At 44.5% G+C, this 19,215-nt stretch overlaps 1 protein-coding gene and 1 long non-coding RNA gene across 2 annotated transcripts; both read left to right on the forward strand.

Moving 5' to 3' along the window:
• The first annotated feature begins 645 nt into the window (after positions 1–645).
• LOC115543004 (uncharacterized) lies at positions 646–7,665 on the forward strand. Its single transcript, XR_003976637.1, has 3 exons — positions 646–893; positions 1,644–1,746; positions 7,164–7,665. It is a non-coding gene; the product is annotated as an uncharacterized LOC115543004 (long non-coding RNA).
• An 8,270-nt stretch (positions 7,666–15,935) lies between these two features.
• LOC115542981 (NLR family CARD domain-containing protein 3-like) lies at positions 15,936–18,781 on the forward strand. The gene is made up of 2 exons (XM_030355504.1): positions 15,936–16,061; positions 16,871–18,781. The coding sequence occupies exons 1-2, from the start codon at positions 16,019–16,021 to the stop codon at positions 18,703–18,705; spliced, it is 1,878 nt and encodes a 625-aa protein (XP_030211364.1). The 5' UTR covers positions 15,936–16,018; the 3' UTR covers positions 18,706–18,781.
• The last annotated feature ends 434 nt before the right edge of the window (positions 18,782–19,215 follow it).

Below are 19,215 nucleotides of genomic sequence, written 5' to 3' on the forward strand. Positions count from 1 at the left end.
TCTCTCTCTCTCTCTCTCTCTCTCTCTCTCTCTCTCTCTCTCTCTCTCTCTCTCTCTCTCTCTCTCTCTCTCTCTCTCTCTCTCTCTCTCTCTCTCTCTCTCTCTCTCTCTCTCTCTCTCTCTCTCTCTCTCTCTCTCTCTCTCTCATACTTTAGGGTGCCACTTTGACTTACTGTGTTATAATTTGTTGTGTTTTAGTTAGTGTAGGCCTTAATGAAATAATACATATATTTTGTATTCTTCCTGTTGTTCTGTGTTCTTGCATTTTTTGCTGATTGTGAGACGGTTCAAACTGTACATATTATATAATATACTATACTATACTGTATATTATATATAATTTTTTTAACATTGGTTACTCTCTTCCATGTAGGCTACTGCGCTTTATTTTAATTGTTGAAACAGCACAATATGCGGATATATCCTCTGGTATGTTGTGTGCCTCCGCATGTCGCATAAATAATCATAGTGGGCTGCCATGGCCAAAATGCCAGGGCCATTTTTTGGTCCCAGTCCAGCCCTGGAGCTTGCGTGCGTGCGTGCGTGCGTGTGTGTGTGTGTGTGTGTGTGTGTGTGCGTGCGTGTGCGTGTGCGTGTGTGTGTGTGTGTGTGTGTGTGCGTGCGTGTGCGTGTGTGTGTGTGTGTGTGTGTGTGTGTGTGTGTGTGTGTGTGTGCGTGTGCGCGTAGTTTCGTTTCCCCCGAAAACACGTGAGGGCGGCTCCTTGACTTCCTCATCTTACGGTCCGTCGTAGCGAGCAGCCCTTCCTCCGCTTTTTAAACCTTTCACCTGATTAACTTGATTTATTAACACTTTAACCTCAGTTTTTCCCCTTACATTTACACTTTTACAACTTCATACCGTATGGACGCATTTTAATCCCGGAGTAGATAAGGTAAGGTAGGTCGACAGTTGACATATTGTCTGTGGGTTGTTGGAACATAATGATCAACCAGTTTACTACCGTTTATATTGTCTTTAGGTTACTGGTATATAATAATGATCAACCAGTGTAGGCCTACTACCGGTTATATTGTCTGTAGGTTACTGGTATATAATAATGAACAACCAGTTTACTACCGTTTATATTGTCTTTAGGTTACTGGTATATAATAATGATCAACCAGTTTACTACCGTTTATATTGTCTGTAGGTTACTGGTATATAATAATGATCAACCAGTTTACTACCGTTTATATTGTCTGTAGGTTACTGGTATATAATAATGAACAACCAGTTTACTACCGTTTATATTGTCTTTAGGTTACTGGTATATAATAATGATCAACCAGTTTACTACCGGTTATATTGTCTGTAGGTTACTGGTATATAATAATGAGTTTACTGTAGAGAATACAACGTTAGTTCATGTTTTACTTCATTTCTGACCCGTTCGTTTGTCTTGATGCTACTCCAATTAAAAGAAGGACTGTCAGAAGTCCTTTGAATGTGCTGATATGTAAGTTAAATATGTGTGCGTAGTGACTGGGGATTTACAGTTTAATAGAGCTCGTAAGTACGCCACTTCCGGTAGACCCTGTCGCGGGGTTCATATTTATGATCCATGACGTGACGTCCATAATGCTTTAGTTTGACGCAGTCACAATGATCTTCTCAGTTCAGAAGGAGTTGTGTTTGTGTCCAGGTCTCCAGTCTACTATGGATGAGGAGAGAGAGGATGGGGATGGGGGTCCTACCTCTAAGACCACTCTGTCTGGGGAAAATGGCCGCCGGAGCAAAGCTAAGAGGTAAGAAGAGGATCTCTGTCTGTGAGTGTTGTCAGTGGTTATTAATGATCCCCACTATAGGGGTATTCGAGGGGACTTCTGTTTCCGGTCTTGGTTGCGAGGGTGGGGGCCACAACCCCCCTTCCACTTCCTGTGTGTGTGTGTGTGTGTGTGTGTGTGTGTGTGTGTGTGTGTGTGTGTGTGTGTGTGTGTGTGTGTGTGTGTGTGTGTGTGTGTGTGTGTGTGTTCCCTGTTCTTCAGTGTGTTGTAACACTACATTACCCATGATTCATGGGGGGGGGGGACTTTCGAGATCCATCGAAAGTGCTTAAGCAAATAATGGTGCGGGAACCAAAACCCGTAGATTGTGTTACTTGCAGAGCGGCAGCAAATAGCCCTTGCACAGCTGAAAGCGAGAGATTCTTATTTGATAGCGTTTAGCCCCATTCACCCTCGTGTGTTTGACACGGTCTGCCCCGGTGCTCAAACAACGGTACTGCAATCTTTTTCCCGTTGCATAACAATCAACAGCTATTATTTTTGTTTTAATTTGAGCATTTTCCCGAAAGCCTAAATGTTCAGGAAATGTACATTCTAATTCAAAGAATAGAAACGAATTCGTAATGACATTGACAATTATTTTAATACATGTTGGATTATTAAAGGTCTTGCCGCCTGCCTCAATTCTCAAGCAAAAATATAAATTATAATAAATATTATTTTTGCAGGCACAGTTAATAATAATAATAATAATAATAATAATAAAGGCTTTATTTTTGAATAGGGACAGTGCACATTAATGAACATTGATGTTTAAACATCTTTGTAAACATGCCGGATTAGAGCAGAGCTGCTCATTTGCCTCCGTAGTCCCTAATAAAATAAATATAAAAAGTACAAACAGAAGAGACAGCAAATAAAAAGATAATATACAAATAGAAGAGACAGCAAACAAATAGAGAAAATACAAATAGAAGAGACAGCAAACAAATAGAGCGAATACAAATAGAAGAGACAGCAAACAAATAGAGAGAATACAAATAGAAGAGACAGCAAACAAATAGAGAGAATACAAATAGAAGAGACAGCAAACAAATAGAGAAAATACAAATAGAAGAGACAGCAAACAAATAGAGCGAATACAAATAGAAGAGACAGCAAACAAATAGAGAGAATACAAATAGAAGAGACAGCAAACAAATAGATAAAATGCAAAGTAGAGGAGACAACACACACACAGCACAATACATTGCACGATTATAAAGAAACCAGATGCACACAGGATATGACAATGCACTAAAAAGTAATGTTCAATTAGTGTCCAGTCCAGCTAGTGGTCACACTTCTGATTGGATTTGAGCCATTGTTTTAGTTGTTCTTATCAGTATCCTATCAGAAGCAATATACCAAAAGAAGAAGTATCCCAAAAGCTCCCTGTGGATGATCGTCTATATTAACAACAGTTTGATCAGACTAGGGAGCCCTCCAAAGAGAAATGGCTTTTAGGTCAACATTTATGCAGATGAATTCATGATGTACAAGTTAGAAAATATATTCATTTACATTTACATTTAGGGCATTTAGCAGACGCTTTTATCCAAAGCGACTTACATCAGTTAATACACACATTGACACACCGACGGCAGAGGGGGCGGTATAGCCCAGCTCAGTTCCGAGGTCGCGTTTCCACCGCCGACAGTACCCTTGGTGGTAGGCCGGATGTCTATCGCCGCGGCAGCTACGTAAACATCGTAAACAACGTCTTCCTCCCCAAGAATGCAGACGAACGTCTCCACCTCCTTGTTCGCCCAAGCAAGCGTTTTACACGACATGTTAATTGTAAAGAATAATACCTCGAGGCTACTGTTTGTTTGTTTTTATCCCCGCGTCACCCGGAAGTGACGATTCTGTCGACCAATCAACGGAGGGGGTGTGTAGCTAGAATTTCCCGGGACCCTTTCAGGCGTCTCGTCTCGTTTTCGGTACCCCAACGGAGGAGTCCCGAGAACGAGGCCAGAGCGGGTACGGCAAAGTCCGGGTCACGCCCACTTTTGGCGGTGGAAACGCGACCCGATCCGCACCTTTGCGATCCGATCCGTTCCGCACCCTGCAGTGGAAACGCGCCATGAGTGGCCAACGACGTGCGTCGCGACGTAGGTCGCATTGGTCGCGACGTAGGTCGCATTGGTCGAGACGTAGGTCGCATTGGTCGCGACGTAGGTCGCATTGGTCGCGACATAGGTCGCATTGGTCGTGACGTAGTTCGCATTGGACGCTCGTCTGGCTGCCGTTTTCTCGTCTGGCTGCCGTTTTGGTCGCTGGCTGGCTCGGTCACTCAAAGTCTATAGGCGGTCCTTAATCAGTTATTTGCATGTTATCAACAGATTTTTTGCGACAGTTGAAGTACCAGAAAGCCATGCTCTCTGGCGAAAGCTACCTACAGCTCTTTATTGCAAATATTATTTTTACATTTTTATATTGAAGTAGGCCTACAGTTTAAAATGAAGAAATCGTTGGTCTATCAGTAGCAATAAAATGTATTAGTTGTAATTTGTGGCGTATTCAAATAATGTATTTTATATCTTATATATAGCCTATAAATTTGTTTTGTTCAATGTCATTAAGCCTAATAAGATATATTATGCACAAAGCACTTCATTATAGAGTGATATATTAGTTGTAATTTGGGGCGTATTCAAATAATGTATTTTAGAAATTATACATAGCCTATTTGTTTTGTTAAATGTCATTAAGCCTAATGATGTATGTTATGTACAAAGTTCTTCGTTATAGAGTGATATAGTTATATATAAGTGTATATATATCTGTCAATTCCATGGTGGTACAAGCGGTAGTGACGCTAGGTTAGTGACCAACACGTTGGCTGTTCGACACCCTCCATGGTCAGGTATATATTTGCTATTTTACTCAACTAACTCATTGACGTAATCGGACCCTTTCATTTTAACACTTTTGTATGATTTAGTACGATGGTATGATAATCATACGACGTAATGACGGGCAGCGACGCCTGGCTGGTATCGGCTGGCTGGCTGCGACGACAGGCGAGCCGCTGGCTGCTGGCCGCTGGCTGCTGGCCGCTGGCTCTGGCAGGCTGACTGACTAGGGGGCCGTGTCCACCAAAAGCCTTTTTAAAAGGCGGAGCACCTGTCTGCAATGCATTCTCTATGGCAGGACGCGCATGCAGCGCGCCTTTTAAAAAGCCGCCCGGGGCGGTTAAACGCTCCGCGCGCCTCGCGCTTCTAGGCGCGCGCCCCAGTTGAAAACAGTTCAACTTTTGAAGAAAAGCGCTCCACGTAATCGGCGCTTTTTTCGAACGACCAATCAAAATCGAGGAGGAGGCAAGGCTAAAAGTATCAACAGAACACAAACGGAAAAAAACTGAAACATGTCGGACGAAAGTTTAATAACAGCTGTGAGTGAGTGTCCAGTCCTGTACGACTTCACGTTAAAGGTGGTATTCCCCGTACTGCCTCCTGCCACGATTAATGCTGTGGACCCCCACTCTCCTCCGGGCAACCACGACAGGCGCAGGGGGATCGTCCGCAGCCTCCGCCGCCACAGCAAGAAGCGCTATTAATCTTGCATTCATTTTCTAATAAAATTGTATGAGCAACCAGAGAGGACGTTCAGGTGTCAGATGCCAGATGATGGAGCCAACAGATAGAAGCTGCATATCTATGGATACAAGCGATGACGCGTATTTAATGACGTAAACGAAAAACGCTTTGTGCGCCTTTTTTGAGCGGCGCGCACAAACGCGTTGAAAGCAGTGCACGGAGCGCTCCGCCTTTTAAAAAGGCTTTTGGTGGACACGGCCCCTAGGTCGCGACCATAACAACGTCGCGACCCTTTTGGCGGCAAATAGGTCGCAACCAACCAGAGGTATGGCTGAATGAGCGACCTGTGGCAGCCAGCCATTGTCACCATGGCTGCTACCACAACCAAAAGCCAATGTTATCAGTCAACATCTCATTAAATGGAATAAGAGAGAGAGATATGAGACTGGACAAGGTTCACACGAGATAATTTGACGTTTATATAAGACATATCCACAGTTTAAGACAAAACCTTTAACGTTAATGCATAATGCCATCGAAATAGGTTACATAAATACTACATACTTTAATATACATATTAATGAACATATCTAGTATATACCAGCCCTGTTTTTCCCATTGTTGCTATACGGATAACTATAGTGTTTTTATGTCAAAATAATACTATAATAGAATAACACATAGTATAATATATTAGTTAAAACACCCCGTTTAAAGGGACACTGTGTAATATTTTAAGTCATTTATTACCTCAAATCAACGTATTCATTCATAAATAAGTCCTCATTGGTGCAAGATTATCTCTGCCAAAAATCTCACTTATCCTCCTGATTAATATGTAGTAACGTAGGACGGGTAAGCTTCATGGAGGCTTCCATGTTCTTCCGGTCTATGAACTGCCGAGAGGGACAAAAAGCACTACGTGGTACAGGAAATGCAAACGCGTTTTCTCTCTGAGCCAGCGTGAATGATGACTGAAATAATTCACTGTCTTGCTCGAGGAGTAATTACTCATACATCATTAGCTTACACTAGTGATTCAATGCAGTTTGAAATAACGAACCTCATCATCACTCGAATGACTCGATGAGGTAGTATTGGATGTCATGACACAGCTTCTTGGCACATACTGCCCACCGTAGTTTTTGAACAAGCGAGCACTATTAGTTTGAATGCAATATACAATTGTACCACTAGATGGGAGTCATTTTTACACAGTTTCCCTTTAAGACTTTAACGTTCGCAGACTCTAATGCTCATTCGCTCATCTAGGCATACCCCAACATACCCGGTCGCTGCAACAGTAAATCACATTAGGTTGTTACTAGCCCCCATAGACACACTGAACCATCCACACACACTGATGACTACAGACACACGCACGCACACACACACACACACACACATACACACACACACACACACACACACACACACACACACACACACACACACACGGCCGGTGAATAACATGGGAAAAAATATTGACGCAAATGGGCGTGGCCTATGCCAAAAGATGCAGCAGACTCCAGTGAATATGTGGGTACAAGTTTTTGACTGTGGGAGGTTCGGTGTGGGAGTTATAGCCCCAAACGCGTATTCTTTGGTATAGCGCCACCTAGGGGCCGGCGTGTCTGGATTTTGTTATCTGAGTAGCGGTGCCGATTCTGGATCAAGTCATGCAATTGGCGCGTGTGCACCATTTACGGTTTGGGCTGTAGTATCACTTTCACCGCGGGAAGTATAAAAATCCTTACAAAAACAATAGGGATCCAACCTGTTGGCTTGGACCCCTAATGAAAATAAACATAGCCAAATTACAACCAATTGCTTCAGTCATTGAGAGCAAAAATGTAGTCCAAGACATGCTGCCCACCAGCTTTCAAAGTCCAATGCTGCCACTGGTGGATTTGTATCAATTCACATAATGATCCCATCCTGCGATGTTGTAGTTCATCAAAACACCCTGAAACAACTTGAGTGTCACATACTTATGCCCCAATAGGCCACTATCAGTGCAAGCAGGCCAATGGCAACCAAGCACGCAGTCCTTCCTCCCTCACTTTAAAAACTGCCTCTGCTACACACACACACACACACACACACACACACACACACACACACACACAGAGAGGCACCCCCACACCGACCAGAAGCGGAAGGGGGGTTGTGGCCCCCACCCTTGCAACCCAGACCGGAAACGGAAGTCCCCTCAAATACCACTATATATATACCCCTATATATATAGTGCGGGTCATTATTAACTACTGTTAACTACAGCTCAGCACTGATACATCATGACTCCATCATGACTCTGAGTAACAGCTGTGTGTGTGTGTGTGTGTGTGTGTGTGTGTGTGTGTGTGTGTGTGTGTGTGTGTGTGTGTGTGTGTGTGTGTGTGTGTGTGTGTGTGTGTGTGTGTGTGTGTGTGTGTTGTGTTGTGTTGAAGCCCAGAGCAGCAGCAGAGAGCAGACTCCCCTGGACCCAGCTGTGTCTCCATGAAAAGTGACTGGTCCATGGATAACCCTCCTAACCTTAAAGATGGACGCCTCTCCAGAGAGGAGAGGTAGGAGTTTCAAACAGGACTGGACACAGCAATCCAATTAATGAAATTAATATGAAGACGACTTGTAGCAGACTTTACAGGTTTAATGTTTAAAGGTTCAATGTCTTTCAAACGGCCCATTTATTGAATCTGTTTGAATTTAACTTTGGAGGTGAAGTGATTTCTTGAAACAAATTATCCATGAAGAATAACACAGGTCTGGGTAGAAATGTAGAAACGTACTGCTCTATTTTCTATGCTAGCTAAACACATTGTGAATAAACACTCAGTATGAAGTAGGGATGGGCACGAGTAGTAAATTCCAAACTCGAGTGATCGAAGGAATTCCTCGAGGATAAATCGAGTACTCGTTAAATCGAATCTATTTTTAGAATGCAACGCATCTGCAGCAGGAATAGGCCTGATGATGAACGGCAATATACCAACCAAACATGTAATGCTTATTCTCCATCAAAACAGTCAGAGTTATCAGAGTATTCATTATTTATTTTTGCAAACATTCAAAACACATTTTCCTTACAAAAATAAATATGCGTCTCACAATTTAAATCACTTCGAACCAAGGTCTGTAACAGTTAAAAAAAACAAAAAACGAAACAAGTAGCCTAACCATGGCAAATAGTTTAAAGCTGCAAATAAAACGGCAGCAAATGGACTATGGAAATACTCAGCGTTGTGATCTTCTCTACACGCCCGGGATTACAGCTGCGTCTTGCGGCGGTGAAAATAACCGACACACTTGGTTGCTGCGGGTCTGCTTTCCCGAACTCACCGTTGTGTTGCAGGAGCATATGTTGCCGCATAGTACTTTCTGGTAGCTAGATTTCGCCTGGCATATTTTACATTTCACCTTATGACCTCCTATTTCTTTAAAGTATTTCAATTCTTCGCTGCGCTTTGCTTTAACCGCCATCTCTTAACTTTTTGAATTCTGGCGTGCCTGCACACGACACGGAACGCGCCACACAGAAATGGATGCATTTAATTTTCTTTGTGCCCACGCCATGCGTTAGTGGCGCCGACAGAAAATGGATACATTTGCTTCAGAAAACTTTGTTTGTGTGTGTATATGCAAACTCGAGTTTGCCTGTCCACCAACCGAGTTCATTTGTAACGAGGAGTACTCGAGTAATCGATTCCTCACGCCCATCCCTAGTATGAAGCGTACCTCAATGTTTTTATGTCAACATATAAGTGCTTAAATTACATAATAACTTTTTTTGCCACCCCCTTAAATTTCCATTCCAATAAGATGACAAAGGTTATTGAAATCAAGAGAAAGTAGTTTAGTAGCCCTGCAATAAATGATCAAATGAAACGACATCCACAAGTCCTAACTTTTTCAGAGGGAGGCAGGAGAGAGCAGACTCCCCTGGACCCAGCTGTGTCTCCATGAAGAGTGACTGGTCTATGGATATACCTCCTACCCTTAAAGATGAAAGCCCCTCCAGAGAGGAGAGGTAGGAGTTTCAAACAGACGATTAAAACAGACCGGTTTGTTGTTATCAGACTACTGATGCTGATGTTTACAGGTCAGGAGGAAACAATAGATTGTGTGCGCGTTTGCGTGTGCGTCCGTGTGCGTCCGTGTGCGTGCGTGTGTGTGTGTGTGTGTGTGTGTGTGTGTGTGTGTGTGTGTGTGCTCACATGTATTACACAGCAACATAACAACACAACATTACAAGACAGAAAGCCAAAAACGGCACATAAATAACAAGGAGTACAACACTTAACACACATGAAAAACACACAATGCATGGTTCGCGGGGAATGACAGCAGTAAAGTACAGTACAGTGGTGCAAAAACTGCAAGTGAGGTAGACCATGCAGATCTTAAAGACCTTAAAGTGCTTAGTGCTTGTTCAAGTGGTGCTTAGTGCTTGTTCAACTGCTCCCGTCACCACAAAGACTGTGGCCGCATGGCCAGAGGGTGCCTCCCAACAGCTTCAGGACTGCTTTGAGAGGACTGACTGGGGGGTCTTTGAACATCAGGACCTGGAGGTGTTCACAGACAGTGTTCTGTGCTACATTAAGTACTGCATAGACGCTGTCACAGTGGACAAGTGCGTCCGGGTCCACCCCAATGAGAAGCCCTGGATGACCAGGGGGGTCCAGCGGCTGCTTAGAGAGAGGAACACCGCCTGGAGGTCCGGCAACAAAGACCTCTACAGCACAGCCCGAGCCAACCTGAAGAGGGGCATCAGAGAGGCCAAGGCCGACTACAGGAGGAGGATAGAGGACCACCTGAGCAGTAACAACAGCAGGCAGGTGTGGCAGGGAATTCAGCACCTAACCAACTACAGGACCAACCTTGGAGCCGCTGAAGGTGACCCTGCACTGGCAGAGCAGCTGAACATCTTCTTTGCCCGTTTTGAGGTCACAGCACCAGAGATGGCACCACTACACCACCACACAGCCAACAGCAGCATAAACCTCACTATTGAGGAATATGAGGTGAGACGCGTGCGGCGGGCTGTCAACCCGAGGAAGGCTACTGGTCCTGATGGCGTCCCTGGACGGGTGCTGAAGGACTGTGCTTATCAGCTGGCTGGAATCCTTACAAAGATCTTCAACCAGTCCCTGGCACAGTCTACTGTCCCACCATGCCTGAAATCCTCAACTATAGTCCCCCTACCCAAGAAACCCCACATCTCTGGATTCAACGACTACCGGCCAGTGGCACTCACGCCAGTGGTGATGAAATGCTTTGAGGTCCGTAGTCACATCACAGCAGCCCTGGCCCGCAGCCTTGACCCCCACCAGTTTGCCTACAGAGAGAATCGATCCACAGAGGACGCCATAGCCATAGCACTCCACTCTGCACTATCCCATCTGGAGCAGCAGGGGAGCTATGTGCGAATGCTTTTTGTGGATTACAGCTCTGCATTCAACACCGTCCTCCCTCACAAACTGGTGGTCAAACTGGAGGACCTGGGGCTGCCACACAAGACCTGCATGTGGATCTATAGCTTTCTCTCAGATCGCAGACAGAGGGTTAGAGTAGGCCACCATACATCCACGGCCCTAAGCCTCAGTACCGGCTCCCCCCAGGGCTGTGTGCTGAGGCCCTTACTCTACTCCCTCTATACACACGACTGCTCCCCTGCCCATCACAGTAACACCATGGTGAAGTTCGCGGACGACACCACAGTGGTGGGGCTCATTTCCAGAGGGGGAGACGAGGCTGCCTACAGAGATGAGGTGGGGCAGCTGTCAACATGGTGCAAGGCTAACAACCTGCTCCTCAACACCTCAAAGACCAAAGAACTCATCATAGACTTCAGGAGAAAGAAAACAGAGATCACACCATTATTTATCAACGGGGAGAGTGTGGAGAGGGTAGCAGACTTCCGCTTTCTTGGAGTCCACATAGAAGACAGCCTATCCTGGAGCGTGAACACCTCTGAGCTGTTGAAAAAATCCCAGCAGAGGCTGTTCTTTCTGAGAATACTCAGGAGGAATAACATCGCTCAAAGTCTGCTGGTGTCCTTCTACCGTGCCACCATAGAGAGCATCCTCACATACTGCATGGGCATATGGTACACCAGCTGCACAGCGGCTCAGAGAAAAGCGCTCCAGAGGATCATCAACACCGCCCAAAAGACTGTCGGCTGCCCTCTCCCCACACTGGAAGAACTACATAGTTCCCGCTGCCTCAAAAAAGCCCAGAACATTATTAAGGACACACACCATCCCGGTCACTCCTTGTTTGAACTGTTGCCCTCAGGCAGAAGGTACAGATCACTCAATACAAGAACTAACAGACTCAAACACAGCTTTTATCCAACTGCAATAACCACCCTCAATGCTGGAAAAACCCGATAATACTGCAGAGTACTCATATTGATGGCTCAGTCTGAGATATGCTCACTGTTGTTTGTTTTGACTGTGTTCATGCTGTTTGTCCTGTGTGATCATGCATGTATGGCTGGATGTGTTTATGTATGTTTGTTTAAACTAGGTATTTTGAATTCAACATATTTTTAATATATATTTTTATGTATGTTTGTTTAAACTAGGTATTTTGAATTGAACATATTTTTAATATATATTTTTATAGACTCTTAAATGTTGCACTGACTGGAGAGCACTTTGAAATTTCGTTGTACTTGTGACAATGACAAATAAAGACCTATTCTATTCTATTCTATAGCTTGTAGATAGGTACTATCCCTAAAGCGTGTTGTTTTACTTGTGATGCTGCTGTACCTCCTCCCTGATGGTAAGAGTGTGAATAAGTGGTGTGCTGGATGAGAGGGGTCAGAGATGATCTTCCTAGTTTTCCTGGAAATTGTGGTGTCATAGTGCGAGCCTATGGTAGGCAGACTACAGCCAATGATTTCAGAGGCCCTGCGTACTACCCTCCCAAGCTGTTGTTTGTCCTGGCTGGTAGCACTACCAGACCAGACCAGGAGGGAGAAGGTGAGCACGCTTTCAATGGCTGCACGATAAAAATGGGTCATGCCTGCCTGACTTACCCCAAACTTCCTCAGCTGACGGAGGAAGTAGAACCTCTGATGGGATTTGGAAATAATAAGACTGATGTTCTGGTTCCATGATAGGGACTGGTGGATAGTGGTGCCTAAGAAGCGGAAGGAGGAGACCCACTCCACAACTTGGCCATTAATGGAGATGGGAAGGTGCTGGCCTGCCTTTTCCTATAGTCAATGATGAGTTCTTTGGTTTTGGTTGTATTAAGTATAAGGTTATTGTCTTCACACCACTGCACCAGCTGTTCAACCTCACTCCGGTAGGTAGATTCCTCCCCATCAGATATGAGGCCTATGACAGTGGTGTCATCTGCAAACTTTAACATTTTAACAGATGCAGAGTTTGATGTACAATTATTAGTGTACAGTGAAAATAATAGAGGTGACAAGACACACCCTTGTGGGGCGCCGGTGTTCACAATCCTTGGTGATGACACATTATTCTGGATTTGAACACACTGTTTCCTACTGGACAGGAAGTTTAAGATCCACTGACAAAGTACAGCATCAACTCCTGCAGCCAGGAGAAAATTGTACAGTCTGACAGGAATGATGGTATTGAAAGCCCAGCTAAAATCAATGAACAGTACACGGGCATTGGTGGACTTAGTGTTCAGATGTTGCAGAATGAAATGTGGGCAAAGTGAAACTGCATCGTCCACTCCCCTATTAGCCCTGTAGGCAAATTGGTGAGGGTCTAGCGTGATGTACGTCAAGTACCTACAAACTAGGCGCTCAAGTACCTTCATAACAACAGAAGTAAGTGCCACAGGCCTATAGTCATTAAGACAGGTTATGTTTCTTTTCTTGGGCACTGGAATGATCATAGCTGATTTAAAACATGCAGGTACCGTTGCTGTGTTAAGAGACCAGTTGAAAATGTAAGTGAGTATGGAGGCAAGCTGGTCTGCACAGCTCTTTAGAGTAGCTGGTGTCACACCATCAGGCCCTGCTGCTTTGTTGATTTTCTGATGCCGTAGCAGTCTACGGACATCATGCTCTGGGATGGAAAAGGTAGAGTGCCCATCCAACAGAGAAAGTGGGAGAGAACTAGTCTGGGCACCATTGTTCTCAAAACGGCAGAAAAAGTCATTAAGTCGCTCTGGCAGGGAGGAGTCACAGTCAAGACAACTTGTAGCAGACTTTACAGGTTTAATGTTTAAAGATCCCATGCCATTCTATTTTATGATGCTTTAATATAGGTATTAGTGGGCCACAAACACAGTATTCAAAGACGTCCCAGAAATTCAGCCGTGGTGCAGAGTTACAGTCACTCCGAAACAGTCGCACATTGAGCTTCCCCCAAACGCGCTGTTTCGGTGGGCGTGTCAAGGCAGGTCAAGGAGGGGGGTGGGGGTGTGGCCCTGAGCAGCTTGTAGCCACTACCATGCGCTCTGTATACGGTGGGCGTGTCAAGGCAGGTCAAGGAGGGGGGTGGGGGTGTGGCCCTGAGCAGCTTGTAGCCACTGACAGTACCATGCGCTCTGTTTACGGTGGATGTATCGCAATGGCTCGTAGAAACCCATATTATGCATAGATATCTATATCATATAATATATAATATATATTATCACCTGGCCCTGAGCAGCTTGTAGCCACGGTACCATGCGCTCTGTTTACGGTGGATGTATCGCAATGGCTCTTAGAAACCCATATTATACATAGATATCTATATCATATAATATATAATATATATTATCACGGCCAAAAGCTGTGTGAGCCTCCAGACGATAGGTTATTATGAATCTCAAACGACCGCGTCTACTTCAGATTGATGTGGAAGTGGTAGAACCAGAGACGTCGGAGAACCCGACGAAGTCCTTTGTGATTCATTATATCGTCTGGACGCGCACACAGCTTTTGGCCGTGATAATATGTATTATTTGATATAGATATCTATGTATTATATGATATTATTTAGATATAGAGCAGAGCTCAAGGACTGTAACGCAAGTGTTGTAGCCTACACTTCCTTGTTATTTGGATAGCCGTTCTGCTGTTGGTGTGATGGCGCATAACACGTCGGACTCTCGTCTCTGGTATTTCTACAACGAGACTCGTAGTGGGGGTTATCTCAGCCATGGTTGAGAATGAATTGGGGGAAAGGAACTTTGGCTTTGACTCCCTGAAGTAGGCTACATGAACCACGACATGGAGGAGAAAGGGATTGTTGGCCGCGAATGTATCCCGCTTGAGCCCTGCTTCCCGCCGCCTCGGCAGCGGTCAGCGCTAATCACCGCATCCTGAAGCCGAGGCGATGGTCCATCGGCAGCGAGGCTCCGGCGGGAGACGACCGCGGTCAACAATCCCTTTCTCCTCCATGTCGTGGTTCATGACTTCAGGGAGTCAAAGCCAAAGTTCCTTTCCCCCAATTCATGGTTGTAATCAGACTCTGCTGATACTGATGTTTACACAGTGGTGGGCCGTCATGGCCAGCAGGGACTTCTCTGCTGGCCATGTCAAAATCTAAACAATGTATATATATACTTTTTTTTTTTTCAAAAGTTACATTAATTTGTGTCTGAGTGCATATTAATTCCATATGTATTTCAGAACTTACAACATAATGATTAATTCCATAAGGAAAACCGTTTTTTTTGTAAGGCTGAGCTCAGCTGAATAACGCCTCACAGCTCGGTTACATGGACCGGTGGGGGCAGCACTAAAAGTATTGCTCCCCTTTCGCTGAAGCGGCCTCCTCCCATTGGATAATACATTTGACTGACGTGTGTATTCAGCCAATCAATGGTTGATGTGTAGTAATAGAACGGCCCCAGGGCCCAGCAATATGCCAGAGCTGGCCCCCGGTGATGTCATCAGTGAATTTTGAATCGTTGGCGGTAGTGAGAGAGTTGATAGTGAACTACTGCGGCTTTTTTGTTTTTGTGTCATGTGTGAGAGGGACATAAGGAAAGATCTGATGGTGATGCTGCATAACTCTAGCTCTGCGGTAATGCAAAGTGGTGTGCGTGTGCGCTGTTGTTGTTGCTGACGATCAACTGTCTTGTTGTGGGTGTTATGCAGTAGGGCATATTGTGGTTGTGTTGGCTGTATTGGCACCTAATATGAAATTTGTGTGCATGTGTGAGTGTTTGGGGGTTGGCCGTTGGTGGAGTTCATCACTGAAGGCCCTGACTTAAACCCCACGGTACGCTACTGTGTGTACAGGTCAGGAAAGAACAATAAATAGTTTGTGTGTGTGTGTGTATTTGTGTTCCTCACAGACCACACCAGAAGAATTCAAAGGTTACCAGGCCTGTACAGCAGCATCAAACAGAGCTGATCAAGGTGTGTAAATGTCCACCATGACATCTGACTTCAGCTCTACATGATCATTAGAAAGCATCTCTTGTGGAGCTCATAGTCTCCAGGCTTCCCTCTTTAGACCAGCTGACGTGAATCCAGGACAGATGCTTCTGATGTCCTCAGTGAGTTCAGAGTAAAGTCCTCCTTGATGTTTGTTCTGTTCCAGAGGGCTGAGGAGAACGCACACGCTTTCCTAGATAAGGAGATGAAGAAGCTCTGGAGGGATCTCTTCTCAGATTACCCACAATGCTCAGAGAGTCAGAGGGGGGAGGAGGAGGAGGATGGTAAGAACGAGGAGCAGAGGAGGCGCGCCATACAGGGAGTGGTGGACATCACAAAGCTCTGCCTGATGGAGATGAACCAGGAGGAACTGGCCGACACACTGTGGGGCGGTAAGAGACTCTTATTTTGAAGACAGAGGAGACTATTATTTTGAAGCGCGGAAGACTCTTATCTTGAAAACAGAATGAAAATGTATATTTAGAGTAGTATGAGACTCTTATTTGTTCTGTTCAGACTAAATAACATAATCTAATTTAGTGTTAAGGGACTTTTTCATTTATAATTCATCAATGTGGAGATATCTTTCTTCTTGGGCGTTCAATGGTTTGATCCAGATCTGAACGGTTATTGTCGGTCAATCAGGTTAAATGGTTTGATCCAGATATGAACAGTTATTGTCGGTCGATCAGGTTAAATGGTTTGATCGTTATGTAGGGTTGTTCTGGGGGTTTCAGGTTAAATGGTTTGATCCAGATATATATAGTGTTATTGTGGTTCGATCAGGTTAATGGTTTGATCCAGATATGCAGTGTTATTGTGGGGTATGAAGTTAAATATGAAGATATGAAAGGTTATGGTGCGTCCATCAGGTTAAAGAATGTTAAGCCAATCAACAGCAGAATAACTATAAGTGGAATAAGTGGAAGAGATGCAGGACTATCTTGTTATATCAGCATATGAAGTTAATTTCAACTGATTCACTATCATTGTTATTATCATTAGACCAATGATTTTGATGTGTAAATAACAAACAAAAAAGAAAAAAATATGTATCCATTCCTTGTCACGTCCAGCTTCTGGAACCACAATTAATGAAGTCAGTAAATATTATGAAGTTGATCATTTTACAGGAAATATTAACATGCTTCAAGTGATTTCACCATCCACTATCTGATGTCTTCTGTTCATTCCCATGTAGGATCTGCTGCTGTTCAGTGCCAAGATAAAATCAAGTCTCATTTGAAGAAAAAGTTAAAGTGTGTGTCTGAGGGAATCCCTAAAGCAGGAACTCAAACGGGTCTGAATGACTTCTACACAGAGCTCTTCATCACAGAGAGAGGCAGTGGAGAGGTCAACAAAGAACATGAGGTCAGACTGATTGAAACAGCTTCAAGGACACCAACCAAGGAAGAAACACCGATCAAATGTGAAGACATCTTTAAACCCTTACCTGGACGAGATCAACCAATCAGAACAATAATGACCACTGGAGTGGCTGGCATTGGTAAAACCATCGTAACACAAAAGTTCACTCTAGACTGGGCTGAAGGCAAAGCCAACCACGACATACACTTCACATTTCTCTTAACTTTCAGAGAGCTGAATTTACTGAAAGAGAGAGAGTTTAGCTTGGTGGAACTTCTTCATCACTTCTTTATTGTGATCAAAGAAGCAGGACTCTGCAGATATGAACGGTTCAAAGTTCTCTTCATCTTGGATGGTCTGGATGAGTGTCGACTTCCTCTGGACTTCCAGAACAACCAGACCTGGACTGATGTCAAAGAGCCGTCCTCTGTGGACGTGCTGCTGACAAACCTCATCAGGGGCGACCTGCTTCCCTCCGCTCGCATCTGGATAACCACACGCCCTGCGGCAGCCAATCGGATCCCTGCTGAGTGTGTTGACAGGGTGACAGAGGTGAGGGGGTTCACCGACCCACAGAAGGAGGAGTACTTCAGGAAGAGATTCAGAGAGCAGACGCTGGCCAACACAATCATCTCCCACGTCAGGAAATCACGAAGCCTCCACATCATGTGTCACATCCCAGTCTTCTGTTGGATCACTGCTACAGTTCTGGAGGACATCTTAAAAAAATCCCAGATAGAAGAGATGCCCAAGACCGTGACTCAGATGTACAGCTACTTCCTTTGGGTTCAGTCGATACAGGGGGACAGGAAGTATCATGGGAGAGCTGAAACGGATCCATACTGGGGTCCAGAGAGCAGGAAGATTATTGTTTCTTTGGGAAAACTGGCTTTTAACCAGCTGGAGAAAGGCCACCTGATCTTCTACGAGGCAGACCTGGCAGAGTGTCACATCGATATCAAAGCAGCCTCAGTGTACTCAGGAGTGTTCACCAAGATCTTTAAAGAGGAGTGTGGGCTGTACCAGGACAAGGTGTTCTGCTTTGTCCATCTGAGCCTCCAGGAGTTTCTGGCTGCCCTTCATGTCTTTCTGACCTTCATCAACGATGGTGTCAATCTGCTCTCAGAAGAACCACCCACCTCTGGGGAAGATAAACTCTTCCTCCTCTACCAGAATGCTGTGGACAAGGCCTTACAGAGTGAGAACGGACAACTGGACTTGTTCCTCCGCTTCCTCCTGGGCCTCTCTCTGGAGACCAATCAGATTGTCCTACGAGGTCTGCTGGGACAGAAAAAAAGATCACTGACCACTCAGATTAAAACTGGTCTGCTGCGACTGACAGGAACTAGCTCAGTGACCAATACAAAAACAGTGTCTTACATCAAGGAGAAGATAGATGGAGATCTCTCTCCAGAGAGAAGCATCAACCTGTTCCACTGTCTGAATGAGCTCAACGACCGTTCTCTAGTGAAGGAGATCGAACAGTACCTGACATCAGGAAGTCTCTCCAGAGACTATCTCTCTCCTGCTCAACTGTCAGCTCTGGCCTTCATCCTACTGACATCAGAAGAGGAGCTGGACGTGTTTGACCTGAAGAAATACTCTGCTTCAGAGAAGGGTCTTCTGAGGCTGCTGCCAGTGGTCAAAGCCTCTAAAACGTCTCTGTAGGTTCACTATAAACATGTATCACAATACTCCCAACACATTATACCTTATAGTAGAATATAAAAGTTATGATGACATAGAAAACATCTTTTGAGGTTATCTTATACCATTTATTTTATACCGTGTAACAAGGTTGAAAAGTCAAACTCAAAAACTATTTATTATGAATTAAGAAATAAAAATGAATATTGTTTAATAATAGTTAAATACAGCTGTATTTAAATATGTAGCTATATATATAAATAAGTATCAATACTGATAGATTCATAAATATACGTTTATTATTAATAACAGGTAACCCATTATTTTAAACCTTTTAACGTAGTGAACAATACATTTTAACCTTGTTCACTACGTTTGGCTATATGGACACTGTTTGGGTTTAACCGTTAGGATGCGTTGACACAGAGACGTCCGGGTCATCTGGGGGAAGGGTGAGAGGTCACGAGTGAGCGGGAAAAAGGAGAGAGAGGGAAGAGACAAAGGTGGAGAGTACTTAATCCTTTGTAGAGA

Source organism: Gadus morhua, chromosome 4 (genome assembly GCF_902167405.1).
Source record: "Gadus morhua chromosome 4, gadMor3.0, whole genome shotgun sequence".
NCBI lineage: Eukaryota > Metazoa > Chordata > Actinopteri > Gadiformes > Gadidae > Gadus > Gadus morhua.